At 36.8% G+C, this 16,729-nt stretch overlaps 1 protein-coding gene across 10 annotated transcripts in view; it reads left to right on the top strand.

Annotated features, from left to right (window-relative positions):
- EML6 (EMAP like 6) overlaps positions 1-16,729 on the top strand; it is a 136,338-nt gene that overhangs the window by 114,298 nt on the left and 5,311 nt on the right. For 8 of the 10 annotated variants that reach the window (XM_080587484.1, XM_080587481.1, XM_080587488.1 and 5 more), the window contains 12 exons: positions 5,114-5,192; positions 6,289-6,418; positions 7,633-7,731; positions 8,940-8,960; positions 9,303-9,476; positions 10,591-10,799; positions 11,651-11,808; positions 12,518-12,632; positions 13,205-13,393; positions 14,400-14,572; positions 15,153-15,315; positions 15,984-16,087. In XM_080587484.1, the coding sequence (XP_080443610.1) occupies positions 5,114-5,192; positions 6,289-6,418; positions 7,633-7,731; positions 8,940-8,960; positions 9,303-9,476; positions 10,591-10,799; positions 11,651-11,808; positions 12,518-12,632; positions 13,205-13,393; positions 14,400-14,572; positions 15,153-15,315; positions 15,984-16,087 (1,614 nt within the window). The remainder of the gene's footprint in view (positions 1-5,113; positions 5,193-6,288; positions 6,419-7,632; positions 7,732-8,939; positions 8,961-9,302; positions 9,477-10,590; positions 10,800-11,650; positions 11,809-12,517; positions 12,633-13,204; positions 13,394-14,399; positions 14,573-15,152; positions 15,316-15,983; positions 16,088-16,729) is intronic. The other 2 variants (XM_080587486.1, XM_080587483.1) reach the window with 1 other exon arrangement.

Here is a 16,729-nt window from a genome sequence, read left to right as displayed (position 1 = left end):
GGACAGACTTCCGCTCAGACTTGATCATAAACCCTGAGGGAAGCTGGAGAAAAGAGAAAGACTTCACAGAACATGCTAAAGTTGGGTTGGTGCTGGGGCCTTGGTAGTATATGGAGAGAGATCTCCTGAAGTCTCATGATATGAGGTACTCTAAACTTTTTAGCTCAAAGACAGAAGATTAGATTTTGCCTAAAGTATGTTACAGAGTGTTCCTTGAAGCTCAATTTGGCAAACAGGTGAACAGGTCGCTGAAGGATCTTCCAGATAGTCCTGTCTATGCGGTGTATTGTGTATGACACATCTCTGAGCACTAGAGCCAGACTATCTGCAATAGTTACTTAAAATAACAACTTTACAAGATGTTTAGAACAATGAACTTGTTCAAAAATAAAGGCATTCAGATTTCATTCAGAACTGATTGTACTTATTAATCTGCTTTTCTGCTTGTTTCACATTTGGAGACTAGAATAACACGTGAATGCAGTGACTAGCTTCCCTTACAAAAACTTAAAAATGGCTATCACCACCATGCGTTCTGCAATACCCTTTTTTTTTTTTTAAAGAGTGCATCAGCATACATGTGAAATGATAAATACAACCATGCTAAGGCTTTTTCAGTGCTATGCTTTTAAAAATACTTCAGATTGCAATTGATATTTCCCTCTAGTTTTGCTTTGATTTTGTTTTTCAGTTTTGTTTTGATTTACTGTATTAAAAAGTAGGGTACCTTCATGTTGAATACTGTTCTTTTTTGTTTTCTCATGATATCTACAAAATGTAAAGGAAAGCAGAAGCAGGAAAAGTTGTATATAAAACTACTGTGTATGTTGAGATGGGAAAATCCAAAGGTTTAGAATTCACAGAATCTCTCCTTAAAGCTAGGAGTTTTGCAGCAGTTTTAGAGCTCTTGGGAGGCCCCTTCCTGTCAGCTGGTGGAAATGTGCTTTCCAAAGCTCTTTTGCAGGTTTTTTTTTTTCTGAAATGAAGTTTGTTTTTTTGAATCTCAGGTTGTTAATTCTCTCATCCAAGCAAATGTACTAGTAGATCATCTTACCTCACTTTAACCTTTGCTTTCTCTTCCTGGGAGTAGTCCTTGTTCATTTTTATTTTTGTCTAGCATCCAGATGTGTTCCCTCTCCAGTTAGCAGCCAGCTAAATGCATGCCTTAGCCTCCTAGTTGGACTTTCTTACGCTTTTCCTCTGCCCAGTCCTGCTGGGCCCTGCCTGTCACCTTCTCAGTGTCAGGGCATTTTTGTTCATCTGTCGCTTCTCCAAACCTCAGTTTTTGTTGCTTTCATGCAGCATTGTTTCTGAAGGTTCAATTCTGTTCCCATTGGCCTCAGAAGGGAATATTTGTTTTCTTTCCAACTTGCTACAGATGCAGGAGACATCTCTTTTCAGAGAGCAGTTACCCCATGTGCTGTAAAAACATGTGTTGGTTATCCCTATCCCATGGAATTTATCGTAACAATTTCTTTGTTCAGCTTTTTTTCTCCTATATTTTCTATCTAAATGCATCTAACTTTTTTTGTGTGCTTTGACATCCTATTCTCGAAGACTGCATCTTCCTCAAGGTGCCCCACTCTTCTAAAAGCCTGTTCCCTGTCCCCTGCCCAGCTTTTGGTACATCCAACTGTTGTTCTCTGTCCTAGTGCTGCCTATACATCCCACTCAGGATTTAGGCTCCTCTTTCTACTCACTGGTCTTGATCACTTCAGATAGCCTTACTTGTCAGGTGAGAGCAAGTGAGTTGTCACTTGCACCTTTTTACCTTTCTGCATTAAGACCTGTAAAGAGAGTGGGTGAGATTTGGTCAGTTTAAATCTGGAGGCAGCTCACCGATTTATAACCATGCATAATTGTGTAAGCATATAATCAAGGTAATCATCAGTAACAGAAATTTTATTTGCTGTATTCACAGTATCTTAAGGACTGAAACCCCTCTAATGTCTGACTGTCTTATCTTTCCTGGAACTCATTCATCCCATAACATAACATAAGCATGTTTATTTTACATTACTGGAAAGAAACCGTTAATACTTGTATTATGTTTTAACTTGCTTTCCTTTGGAGGCAGGGAATTGTCAAGTAAGTACTAACAACACACAGCACAGAAAAAGCACAGATTGCTGTGAATGTACAATGCAGATTGTGTAGGCCACAAAGGGTAAATATATGCAATGTCCTATAGTGAAAATTTCTTGTCTTGACACTGCCATCCTATTTATCAAAATAAATTAGGTCTAGTTATAGACTTGTTAAAAACAAAAGTCAAATTGATGCTGCTTTATGTTTCTTTAATTAAGATGATGATAAGTCAATGAATGCATATGTGTGTATGTATACATGTGTATGTATATATGAATGCACACAACATTTGTGTTTGTGTACTGTGAATAGATACGTATATAAAAGTATGTGTGTGTATGTGTATGTTTCCAAATTAAATCTCATGTTTACTATCTACTGATTATTAGTCATGTCATAGTGGTAGTGTTCTCTTGCTTTCATAAAAAATTTTTGGCTTGCTCTTGTCATAAACTTCAACAGATATGTCAAGGTAAAGAAATGTGAAAATGATCCATTTTAAGATTACACTAAAACAGAAAAAAGAGCAGGAGGCGTACAGGAAAAGAATTTATTATTTTTATAAGTGATGATTCAAAGGCCTTAGTAAATCTGGGTTGAAAGTGCTTTTTCTGTTCTAGCATCACATAGTGTTTTTATTTTGCAAGAGAATTAAGTTTTATAATAACTTCTTCTACCCCTTCTCTACTGGTGATTGCACTGCTATTTGGTCCAATTACCGTTGATGGTTATGTAACACGACTTGATTGACCACTTCCAGAGAAAATAAAGGTACTTGTTTCCCTGTGAACAAAAAGTACAAGCTGTCCCTGTACATAAGTTGGCCTAACAGAGAACAATTATCAGGCTAAATTGCAAGCTGAACTAGGATAGAAAACAAGCATCCATTGTGTGAAACTCTTTAACAGTGCTTATAAGAATGTTATGTTCTACCAGTTGCCATTCCTGTTAGGCACCTGAAAATAAAGAAACACACGGAATCACATTCTCCTTCAGCATAAAGTGTGCAGGAAGCATTTATGTAGCTTCCTTTTTTTCCCCTCCCTGTCCTGTAGGATCTTGAGTTAAGAATGCACCCCGTAATGCCAGGGGATGATGTTTCTGAATTTGTAGACTGGTGCACTCTTTAATTTCTGTTTTAGTTTTTGCTGGCATGCTTGAATAGCATGTTTTGTGCCACATGGGAATGACTGATCAACTCTAAAAATGCTTGTGCATGAGTAAAGTGGTCAGAAGTACACCTAAACTGTATTAAGTTTCTTACTTGACTTTGTTTGCTGCTTACAAGGGGATCAAGGTAACTAACTCTTTTACTCTTTTACTGTCAAAAGATCTAATAATGTACTTTGCTAGTACTTAGTGAGTTTGTTTGCTTGAGAAGTGGGTTGGTCTGTTTACTTTCAGTTCTGTTGTGTCTTTTTTGGAGCTCAGATTTTCATGCTACCTATTTCTGCAATAAGTATTCTAATTGTGTAGCAATGTGTTCTAGCTATGCATTTTGTCAAATGTTGTCTTTAATAGCTTTCATAAAAACACAATTCTAGAAAAATCAGTTCCCGCTAAGCAAAAGGTATTTCACTCTTCTGAAATGACTTTTGCAAAATAAAAAAAAAGAATTAGTGGTAGTTACAGTGTAAGGACAAGAAAAATCAAAATTTCACAGCATCTATGATGTGTATCAAGTTCATTCATTTTTGAAATCTTCAACTGCAAAAATACTTTCCAGATTCAAGCCTCAATTAAATAAATTGAGGCCAGGTGTTTTGTTTTGTTTTGTTTTTACTTACAGAACCCTGTTTAATCCTGTCTCCAGAATCTGCAATTGGAGTTTAAAGGCATGCAGTGTTGCTTTTCATATTAATAACAGCAGCCATCAAGTGATGTTTTGAAGCAAGCATTTAATCATAATACCTGTTTTTATTCTTTTGCTATCACCACTTCTATTCCAACCTTCTAGCAAGATCCATCTTCTGACTAACAGTTGATCAAACATGATGAAAAATCTAGGCTAAAATTATATGGGCTAAATTCTCTGATAATCCAATACAATTTTTATGGGTCTGTTCTGTTGTTGACAGGGTTAGAATTTAGCCTCCTGAATTTCTATTACCAGAAAAGGGTAATGATTATGCTCAAATTAGCGTAATAGTCATCCAGACTGGAGTCAGTGCAGCAGGATTTGGTTTTGTTAGGTCATAAACTTCTAGAGGCTGAGCACCCTCTACTCCTGTTAGGTTTGTGCCTCTTCTTTTTTTCTTGGAAGGATCAAGTCAAATACACCCTTTGCTGCCTCCCATATAATCATTTCTCTGTTAACTGTAGCCTGTTGCCTTCCAGTTAGTACATTTCATGGCAGTAGGTGTTATCTGATGTTGTAACAGATGTTGTTTGCACAATTTTTTTTCAGTCTGTGTTGTATTTTTAGTTACTTTCAGCAACTGTAATTATATAAAGATGCTTCGCTGGCCTTAGACTTTTTAAAATTCACACTGATAAGTGACTTACACAGACTAAAATGTAATACTTGTATCTTTAATGTGATTTTGGGAAGATTTTAATAATGTCAAGTCAAGGTTTTGTGATGGGATTTCTCAGAAGAAGCAAGGTTGGAGGAAGGTTAACTTCAGATGTGGAAAGTCTTTTAGAGTGTTTCTGAAAGCAACAATTTACTATCTGTTGGTATTCCGGGACTTTCCTATGGATTTAAACCATTTATTTAAACCAGAATTTATTTTAAACCATTTATTTTATTTATTTAAACCAGAATTTAAAAATAAAAATTGGTGTAAGGTGGTCTGTTCTGCCACTCATCCACAAAATCTACATGAATGTTATTTCTGCTCCGTCTATCAAAATGCATATGATTTTTGTTTGTTTATTATGAAACTCTAAAATCTAGGCATTAAACATGTAGTTGCAATTGGCCATTTCTTGTTCACTTGTAAAACATATACTATGGTTTTACAGGATTAGTTTTGCTTTCAAACATACTGATTGTCTTCTTTTTTACATGTGTTTGTTTCAGGCCGCCAGTTAGCAGAGCTGCTCCTCAACCTGAAAAACTGCAAAAGAACAATATCAACAAAAAAAAGAAACTGGTTGAGGTCAGACTTAGTATTTATTAATTTGCTTTAGAAGTAATATGCGCTGGGTGAAATTCATCCCTATTTTGAGCACAGCTGAAGTTGTTTATAGGCAGAAGAAAAGGGAAAGAAACTTCTAAGTAGTGTTCTCAGCACTGACAGCAAACACCAGAAGACATGATAGCCAGCAACCTCTGGCACAAAAAAAGCTTGGATTCAGGGTATTGAAGTTTACCTGTAACAACAGATCTTTCCACACCCAAAATTTGTGTATTATATTGAAGGACAGGTACAGCTAAGGTGTATGTTCATCCACAGCAGAACCCACACTCACTAAATAACCCCAATGGAAATCCAGTCAGAAATGGCACTTTTGCACATACAAAATCATGTGCATTATTTTGAATTACAAAAATTGCGTGATTTTGAATTATGAACTTTGCTTATTTATCTGGGGACATACTGTTTTCCTCAAACTGTAGGCCCTCTCCTCCACTCCCCCCAGCTATTTGGAATGTCCATGAAATATGCTGAACAAGGAATATTCTCTGGACTGTGTGAACAATTTACGATTGCTTGGTCTGTCACTGTCATTCACATTGTACAAAGTAAGCTGTAATTGTGTCTGGGACAGATCCATTAAGATCCATTTGCTATAACAGCAAATCTAACAACAATCCATTGACCAGCAGTGTTTTTCTGTACGAAATTTCCTTGACAATGCTCATTGTAAGATGAAATGTCTGAGACACCTCTGATTGATGTTTTAGTTATGGAGTTGCTTATAGCCTGCCTTTGCTTCTCATAAGGACTTTAATGTCAGAATTTGGTCTATTTTGAAGACTTCAATTAGAAGTAAAGATGTTTGTAAATAGCAGATGTTCTATATAGATGTGAAACTATGATGCAAAGGTTAATAAAATTGGACCCGTTTTAAAGTCACATATATTTATCAGGGATAGATAATTGTGTTTTTTTGTTGTTGTTGTTGCTTTTACAAGATACTTGTGTCTTGTGCAATGACTTCCGGACTTCACTTACATGATTCAAACTCTCTAACCTCTTTGTTTATTCTTCTATTTCATTCTTATTCTTTCTTTCTGTTTTATTTGACTAGGAGCTGGCTTTAGACCATGTTTTTGGATACAGAGGATTTGATTGTCGCAACAACCTTCATTACCTAAATGATGGTGCTGATATTATTTTCCACACAGCTGCAGCAGGCATAGTTCAAAATCTTTCTACTGGTAATTCAACTTGAAACAGTACTTTGAGACAAAAAATACTGTAAAAATGAAAGATTTCTGTATGAAAGTCATAGTTTTTTAACATTCCTGCAAGTTTTTCACATTCTGCATCTGGATAAATAACGCAAAGTAATTTCAATGGCTATTTCTTCATCTGACAAGTTCTGCTATTGAGGTCATCCTGTAGAGCTGTCCTATTCCTTTCAGGAGGTATGAGATTCTGTTTGGAAGCGTGAGGAAAAACTGTCTTACTTCTGCAGTTAGGCCTTGCTAAGATCCACACTAAAGACATAGGAATTGCTTTCTCAGAGGGGAGCGCCTGAGATATGAAATGTTGAGCATCCTTAAAATTTTAGGAGCAATAAAATCCACTGTTTCATTCTAAGTTATGTTAGCAAAGGCATACTCCAGGGAAGAATACATTTTGATGCAATGCAATGTGAGTAAACTGCTCTTTGGAAGGAGTAGAAATATTCCCTGACTTTTTGGGTAATGGGAAAACAAACAAACAAAAAAACCACAGCTACACAGCTAGCTCTGAGTTGTAGCACCAACAACTGCATATTCTCCATATATCTTAAGAAACAAAGCCAGTAGTTCTGACTTTATTCTCTTCCCTCTTGGTGCAACAGTGAACCGAATGGTGACAGCAGCACACTCAGCGGCTCTGCTGCCGAGGAGAGGCAGAGGCAGAAAAGCTGTCACATCTGCTGACCCTGGGGGACTCTTGCCCTAACGCAGTCTCTGACCAATAGAGCTGGGAAGCATGGTCCCTGCTTTTCTTTCTGGGCCATTCCCCTTGGGAGAACAGTGCAGAGCATAAACTTCCCAGGGCTGTGCTCTCCTCTTTGCTTCCCATTGACTACTTCAATTAAGCAGGAAACCTGGTCTGTGTGTTTGCCAGTTTTGTTTTTTTCTTGCAGTTACGTGGCTACGGGATGATTCTTGGACTGAGTCCTGGTTTCCCGGACGTAGCTAGTTTACTAAATACTGCTTTTATATGTATGTGTTAGTGATTACATTCATAGTGCGTTTGGTAATGGTGCCTGGGAATGAAAGCAAAGCAGCTCTCAACATACTTATTGCTCTCCATCCAAATATCCCTTAGAGAGCACAGCATGCGTGTAGCATCAAGCTGCTTAAATGTTCTTGGCTTCAGTTGTGGTTCTTTCTTTGATACTGTCATGAATAAAACCATGTTTGAATTTTATTAGGTAGTCAGAGTTTCTACCTGGAGCATACTGATGACATTCTCTGCCTAACTGTGAATCAGCACCCAAAGTATAAAAATATTGTGGCAACCAGCCAGATCGGTAGGTGACTCTCCATATAACAAAGTTTTACTCAAGAATTATCAGGGGCACTGATTTATTTTGGGCTTTTCTGTGTAGGAATTTTACTAGGACTTGCCACTGTTACTGTCATCAATTTTTTAAATTTGATTTTAAAGAGATAATAAAGCCTCAGGATTTTCTTATGATTTGAGTCTACCTGTAGTAGTTTCATCTCTGATTGTGAGTCACTGGATTTTAGAGTTAACTGTAATATAATGCTATTTCAGAAAGCAAGTTTTTATAAACTGTGCTAAATCAACTCATTAATCCATAATCATAAGATTTCCAGAATTCCCTCTTTCCTTCTTGTATCCATGGCACTGTTTAGCAGTAAAATGCTTAGCTGTGAAAATACAATAATGAACATTTCCTGTGCAGAACTACAAAAGCTATACAGAAAATGAAAGAATTAGAGTGAAATCTCTGCAGAATTTATGACACAAGTAAGGGCTGATCCTAAAACCATTAGTCCTTTTCCAGGAGAAAACACTCTACAGAAAAATGCAGGATCATTTATCCCAAATAGGATAATTAATTTAATGAAAAATAATGGAGTCATTTTAAATCATTTTACTCTGGAAGGATGCTCAAGTCCATAACTTCTGTAGTAAGTAATTTAACAGTGAGACAGAAAAATGGCAGTAGATGAACACCTTGACAAACCATCTTTGGCCACCTGTACTGAGTGCTGTTACTTTTAATTTGATTGTCGAGTAAACACAAAAATCAAGACATACAGTCAGAGCTGTGGTTCAAAATACTGATTTCTGTGATGTAGAACAGATGTCTGTTAAAGCCCCTTTTTCTGTCAGTAAGAGCCCATGAAATCAGTGTTTCTGATTTTGGTTGATATCCTGTATAACTGTAGATTCGTTTTAGTTTTAAAGTTAGTAAATTTTTTAAAAAAAACCTGCATGCCTTTAACATTTCTTTTAAATGCCAATTTTAAAATGAAAAGTACTAAATATTGTTGCTATATTTGTGTATGAAAGACAATATGCCCAAAAAAGTTCAACAGTATTCCTGCTTATTTGTTTTGTTGATTTAATCCATATCCATTTTCAATTTTTTAATTTTTTTTTTTCCTTCTGGTGCTGATGCTGGCACTTCAGCATTAGAAACATGACTTATTTCACCTATTGTTTTCCCTTGGTGCTTCCTCATTTGCCATTGCTCTCACAATGCAGGTGATATGACAGAATTTACAGGTAAGGCTGATTTGTTTGTGAATCTTGGTCAGCAGAGTTATGTAAAAGTCTCATGTTACCTCATTGTATCTGTGTGAATCGCGGATACAAGTGAAACATCTACAATTTCTTTTGCATGATATTCTTCATAAATGTTATGTTGTTCTTTTAGAGTTTGTCTTCATGAAATACAATAATTTCCCCGTGTTTTTTGCAAGCTCTTATGATTTTTTTGAGTAGTGTTAATCTTAAATAATAATAAGTGTCTGTTTAGGTTAAATGTTCTTGAAAAAATGTGTATTTTGCATTGAAGCTTCTGACATACTGAATTAATTCTCTTCTAATACATCTTTTTACATTTAGGTACAACTCCCACAATTCATATATGGGATGCTATGAGTAAACAAACAATTTCAATGCTACGTTGCTTCCATACCAAAGGGGTCAACTATGTCAACTTCAGTGCAACTGGCAAACTTCTGGTTTCAGTGGGAGTTGATCCAGAACATACTATCACAGTATGGAGGTGGCAAGAAGGTAACTCTTGAAAACACATTCCTTCGGTCTAGCAGATCTGAGTACAATTATTTGGTTTTCCTTTCAAGCCCTTGGCACTGGTGTTCTTACTCCAAGTGTCATGGCTCCCTAAAAGTTAAAAACTCAATGAAATGAGATAACAATGTGCTAGAAAATATTAACACGAAAATAAGTTTTAAATTTCTATTATGAATAGAAGTAAGTTAAGGAAAGAACGTTTAATATAAAATTCTGTAAAATTAAGGGAAGTATTTTCTTTTTCTTCTGAAACTGCTTGAACTTGAAATTGTATGCAGTAGTTAGGCCTTTGGAAAGTCATTTCCAGAAAAGAATTATCACCTTTGAAAATTCTGGAGGGCAGAAGAGGAGGGTTTCAACTCACCAGATGTTTCCCTGCTTTACTTCAAAAATTCCACAGATTTTTAGTTATCCCTGCACATACCTGTGCTTACTGCCTGTCTCCTCCACTTCAGGAGCAGGCGTTACATTTTCCTAATTGCTATGAGTGGTTATATCAAAAAGACGTTCTTAAAGAATGTCCAATGTCCCTGAACAGAGCAGGTTTCTCAGGAAATGCAGTAGTCCTACTGTGCTTTAAAGGTTCTTTAAGAGTAGCGGTAGCAATGCTCATCTTTTTGGCCTGCTTTTTCTGGGAGCAGAAAATCTGGATTTAATTCGTGCATGTGGACTTTGCGCCCAGATCTCTGAAAGTGCGCTACTAGTGGCTGTTGGCCTGATGTAGCCAACGTGCAGGTGCCTTGGTGTTTTCAAAGAGTCAGAGACACTAATTCTTGAGTGTCAGCTTCCCTGTGTGTTTCACCAGATGGCAACTTACTGATGATACTCAGAATTTCTGTGTTGTTATTTCAGTGACCAAGGAGACGAGTCATGCTATTATGATCCTAAAACTGTCAAATGTAATGGAATAACCAGGGATCAAGCACATTGCATGAATTAAGATGTTTGATACACAATAATGTTGGGATTTGCTTAGCTTGCAGCATCTGAAACAGTTTTCTAATCCAATACCAGGTCAATTTGTTTTATAAAATCATATCAGATCTTAATTTTGCAGATAAAATTAACTATTTTTATCCTTTCCTAATTAAAACAGGGGCTAAAGTTGCTAGCAGGGGAGGACACCTGGAGAGGATATTCGTTGTAGAGTTCCGCCCAGATTCAGACACTCAGTTTGTGTCTGTTGGGGTAAAACACATGAAGTTCTGGACATTAGCTGGCAGTGCTTTGCTTTATAAAAAAGGAGTCATTGGTTCCATGGAAGATGCGAAAATGCAAACCATGCTTTCTGTTGCCTTCGGAGCAGTGAGTTCAAATTACTTGCTACAAAATTTTATAATACCTTTTTATTAAAACTGCAAGTGTCAATTTCCTTTTGTTGAAATCCAGTGCAAAACCATGGGAGTTCTTGCTTAATACTTAAACTTTTAACGTGGTACTTGTACACCTTTAGATCTTCATGTAAGTTTTCTAAACCAGGTTGGGTTTCTCTGTCAGAGAACATTTTTTATTAATGACAGTGCATTGTATTGTAATTTTGTGTATAGGCTCTGCACCCTTTTTTTTCCCTGTTGACAGTGTTTGGTATGACATATACTAGTGATCGCAAATGTTCAGTAAGGAACCGCAATTCTATGGTTTTGATTTCGTAGTTACGGAAAACAATGCATATTAACAGTGAAAAAGCAGTGTTACTATGCTACCATGCTCTGAAATAGCTTCTGCTTCATCCAGAAATTCCATAGAAATTACCTTCACAAAAATTAAGCATAAATTACAGAAATCACCAATTCAAAAAAAAAATAATCCTTTCTCCTAACCATCCACCCCCTGGACTATGGTACTAATGTGTGAAATGTAAGTGTATACATTTAGGCTTCCATGATCAGGCATTCTGTGGCGCAAATCCTCATGCTGGTGCCCAAACAAGTGACTTTGTTGTCAAAAAGTGCTTAATATTGTGTTCCATATTAATCATCTCAAAGAAACACCATTAGAGTGCAGTCATTAAACTCATTCTTCTCAGTGCATATGGTTCCTACATTGATTACAGTTGAATTTTCTCAGGAAGTCCAGTAGCTAAAATAATTTTAATTCAAGCTGATCAAAAATGCTGAGATATTTATTATATCAAAGATCATTGCTATTTGTTGCAGAATAACCTTACATTTACTGGTGCCATAAATGGAGATGTCTACGTCTGGAAGGATCATTTTCTGATTAGACTTGTGGCAAAGGCTCACACAGGGCCAGTGTTTACAATGTACACAACTCTTCGGGATGGACTCATTGTTACAGGAGGCAAGGAGAGACCGTAAGACATATACTCTTCCTAAAGTGCACAACTCTTTTCTCTCTTACATTATTTTAATATAAGTAATGCACTAGACATACCGAATGGTTCCCAGGGATAAACCACGTCTGTCCTGTAGAAATTTCAATCTAAATTTCAATCTAAGTGACACACAGCATGCCCAGGAGTCTTAGTAAGTAAAAGACTATTAGGTAAGACACTTGAGGGTCATAGTAATGCATACATCCACAAAGGATGTCCTGAACTTCAAATTAGAAATGATATAAACACCTGTGTGGTCTCATTGTGGCCTGACCTTCTGCCAGACTGGCAATTTTTTGGTTAATTTTTTAAATTCTGTCAACCTACAGACTGCCTCTCCCAGTGGAGACTTTGTGAGTAGTAAGTTCTTCTATTTATTAAAAGTAATATCAACTTTGCAGACCTTATCTCCACAACAGAGATTTGAGATTAAGTGACAAGAGAACAATTTGCTTTTTACATATTAGGTATGCTACTGTTTAAAACATGAAGTGTGAGTGTTATCTACCATATTTTTATTATTTACTTTATATTACAGGGTAGCAAGGTGTCCTTACATTGAATCACCTTCTACTGTATTTATGTTCTATTATTTAAGTAATCAGAAGAATATTGATAGGATTTACAGATGAGATTTGTTGTAGCCCGTGCAGGAGACATCTGTATAACACAATAAACTCCTTTTCAGCACTAAAGAAGGGGGAGCTGTAAAGCTATGGGATCAAAAGATGAAACGGTGTCGAGCATTTCAGCTTGAGACAGGCCAGCTCATCGAGTGTGTGCGCTCCGTCTGCAGAGGAAAAGTAAGTGAGCCAACGTGGCAGATTCCACAAATTGGCACACATCACTGGATATTGTTGTTGGTGAAGATCAGATGGGGAACATTTAGGAAGAGACTCTTCTAAGCTGTATGAATATATATGCTTTTTCCAAGTTTTTGCTGAGAAAACTCTTGCAGTTTAGACAGTGACAGTATAGCTAGAGTAGATGCTCTCTGTGACAGTCTAACTGAATCTAACACTTTGTTTAGATTTTTATGTTACTGCCCCAAAATGATATTAAGTCACCTTAGAGGTATGAAAATCATACTTTACCAACTGGTATGGAAACACTTTGTTCTGAATAAAAATCCTTAATGGCACAATGTAAGTCCACTGCCATTACTCAACTGTAATACCGGAACATGATATCAGGTCTTGAGATGTGGAAGTGTTGTACTCTCCTGTTTTTAAGATGCTGCATGGACAAGCAGCATAAATCAAGATGAGTTATCACAGATATATCTATAATATGTTGGTATTTTACTGCCAGTGATACTGTATCTGCTATATTGACAAACCATCTCTCTCTCTTTCTCTCTTTTCCCTATGGACAGGGGAAAATTTTAGTGGGAACAAAAGATGGGGAAATCCTCGAAGTAGGAGAAAAAAATGCTGCTTCAAACTTGTTAATTGACTGTCACATGGAAGGGGAAATTTGGGGCTTAGCAACTCACCCCTCAAAAGACATATTTATCTCTGCAAGTAATGATGGAACAGCAAGAATCTGGGACCTGTGTGACAAAGTGAGTATCACTAATAGAAAAGAACGTGATTAAAAGTGAGAATTTTATATACCCCTGCATTTTTCCAACTGTACAATGTGCACACCTCCAGCCACGTGCACCTTTGAGAGGCCACATAAAAAGACCAGCATGTTTTTTCTATTTTAGTACTGTTCTTTTCCTTCTATGTGGCCATGTGAAAAGGTAAGTTCTTGGTGAAGTAGCATGCCACACTTTCCAGAAGCAAGCTATTTGCAGAGAAATGCAGTTACATAAAAGCATTTATGCTGATGGAGTGCCTTTTATTGCTTAACAAACATTATTTAAAAAATGAGATTTTGATCTAAAAGTACAGACTGGCATGCATTAAGGGAGCATTTTAATTCTGTGCTGACATTGGGTAACTCAGATAATTGGCTAACACACAGACCCTGACAATAAGCCTGCCTCACTGGCAAGCATGACTCCCTCGTTTCTAGAGACTTTTTTTAGAATTGATCATGTTGCATGTATGTAAATCAGGATTTTTTTTTCCAATGTCAAATTGCATTTATCAGCAATGAATTTTTAACGTGAATAAACGGGATAATTTTTAACGTGAAAAATGAATATACTGTTAGTACAATCAGGTAAATGAAACTGCAAGAACATTTTATTGTTTACGTGTAGCAAATAAAATAAAATTACACTCCCCCCTCCATCCTGCTCACCAGTATAGACACTATCAAAACAGCCTTTTAAATAGAATAGGAAACTGAGTTTTCACCATTTTTTGCTAAACAGTATTCTTTCTGATGTCAAAATTGAAGTCATCCTGCAACAAGATAGATTTATATTTTGAATTCTGTTTAGCAACATATGCCTCGTGGGATGTGACTTTTATGTGCAATTTCAGATTTATATTTAGAGGAAACGAAACAGAATTTGTTTTTAATAAGTGGCTTTTATAAGTTTTGCTTGGAAACTTTCCATTTACTTGATAGCTTTCTACAGTACAGGTATGATACTATTGCTTTCGTTAATACAGAAACTGCTGAACAAAGTCAATCTAGGCCATCCAGCAAGATGTGCTGCCTATAGTCCTGATGGTGAGATGGTTGCAATCGGCATGAAGAATGGAGAATTTGTTATTTTACTTGTTAACAGCCTTAAGGTTTGGGGCAAAAAGCGAGACAGGAAGTCTGCAATTCAGGATATTAGGTATGTCAAAAAACTTCACTTGAAGTTCTCTAAATACACAGCCCTTGCTCAGGAAATAGTCCACCCAGTTCAGAGTTGATTTCCATTTTTCTTGTAATTCCTTATTTGTTGAAACTTGCATGAAATCATGAAATGTATTTACTGGCTGACTGACAGATACCTTAAGCTTATATATACATACACCTTATATAGCACACTCTTTTTTCAAACTGATATAATTCAGTTATATCCACTTCAGTAATTTGTATACTGTGGAGTTATGATTCTGGAAGTTAATATAACACATTATAAAATTGCAAATCCTGTTTTCTCATGGAGGATTGGTGTTACTCTGCATATTGTGCTGTGCACTTTCTACAAGCGCAACATTAACACCAGTTCACTATGTATGACAACCTCAGTCTTTCTCATTAAGCATCTAAGCATCGGTGTTTGGTTTGGATTTAATCTCGCTATTGATAAAAGGTTTTTCTTGTTTCACAGTAAGGTAAGTTTGTCCCTTTGTGTTATCATAGGAAGCAGAAGAAAATGTTGCACAGAAACGGTAAATTATATCTTCATTCCATATTTTATTGTCTAGGATCAGCCCAGATAACAGGTTTTTGGCTGTGGGTTCACAAGAACATACTGTAGATTTTTATGATCTCACTCAAGGTACAACCCTAAACCGAATAGGCTACTGCAAAGACATTGCAAGTTTTGTCATCCAGATGGATTTTTCTGCAGACAGCAAGTACATACAGGTATGTCTCACAAAGGACCATGCTTATTTCTATTTATTGTGACTTACTTGCTATCAAACATAATAACAAGATGGAGGTAAGAAAGGGTAGGGGAGACTTTCTGATGCAGATCAGATAACTTAGATTGCCCTTACGATGTTCACAGAGCTATAAAGTCGCCTTTTTCTTTCTAAATAGTTGGGTCTTCCCCTGGGTTCTGCATATCCTGCAGTTGCAATATCGCTCAGTTCCCTTAAAAGATTAGCAGTGTGCTGAGGGCAAGGTATTCTCTTATCCCCAGTGTCATATGCATTGCCTTAAAATAAAATTGTGGACTATAAGCTCAATATAGAACCCTTTCTCTAGGTTGGGATGCATATCATAGCTGAATTCACATGGGAGATTTCCTTCTAAATTTAGTAAAATTGGGTTGAGATAAGCAAGAGAGTAAAAGGAAATTCATCAACTATGTAGTATGCATATAAACACCTCATTCAATTATCATCCTGTAACATTGTTATTACTTTATATTACATATAATTATAGCTAATGAGGAGAAAAACAATGGTTATCTGTGATGTTTATTTGCTGATACTACTTGCTAAGACTATTATTGCTGGAAATTTTTTTAAAAGATAAATTGATGCACTTCTGGCAAAATTTCTAGCTTTTTCCTTTCCTGCTTTCAGGTATCAACTGGTGCCTATAAGCGTCAAGTTCATGAGGTACCACTAGGAAAGCAAATAACTGATCCTGCCATGATAGAGAAGATTACATGGGCCACATGGACAAGGTGAGAAATTGAGGAACAAAGTTCTACCTGACTGAGGATGAGCGCAGTACTGCATACAATACAGTGCACAGGATCAGACTGTGTAAACCAAATACATGAAATGTCCCTGGGGGTTGACAACTCTGAAAGAGGAATCACACGCTCCCCTTCCCTAAAGCTCTTACACATCTTTTTCAGTTGCTGAAGCTGGTTGGTGTCATGCTGTCTCTGTGTAACATTATTAATGCTGTCATGTGTCACTGTCTTATATCCACTCAGGCTTGTTGCCATTTGTCCCAGCCTTCCAACAGTGAAGTGCTTTGCCCCTCGCGTTGCTCTGTGCTGTTGCAGGTTCACTTTCATTGGCATGCTGGCGTAGGTGCTACCTTATCCCACATCAGCAAGCACAAGCAGCATAGGAGGCATGGAAACATGAGCTGATTGTATAGAAAGGAGTTGTGGGTACCATTAAAATATATTTATTGACATAGACTTACATAGGACCCTTCACACGTGATTACAAAACCACGGTTGTGCACTTGCTGTAGAATGTGGAACAGGCCAGAAGCAGATCTGACAGTGAACAGTGGGATGATAGTACAGGCAGATGTTTAGGAGAAGATAAGTTAGAATCCTCCCACTCTTACTGCTCCGTAATTAGGC

This window comes from Anser brachyrhynchus, assembly GCF_964034855.1.
Source record: "Anser brachyrhynchus genome assembly, chromosome: 3".
Classification (NCBI taxonomy): Eukaryota; Metazoa; Chordata; class Aves; order Anseriformes; family Anatidae; genus Anser; species Anser brachyrhynchus.
The sequence above is the reverse complement of the archived record's forward strand: the minus strand, read 5'-3'. Positions and strand labels throughout refer to the sequence as shown.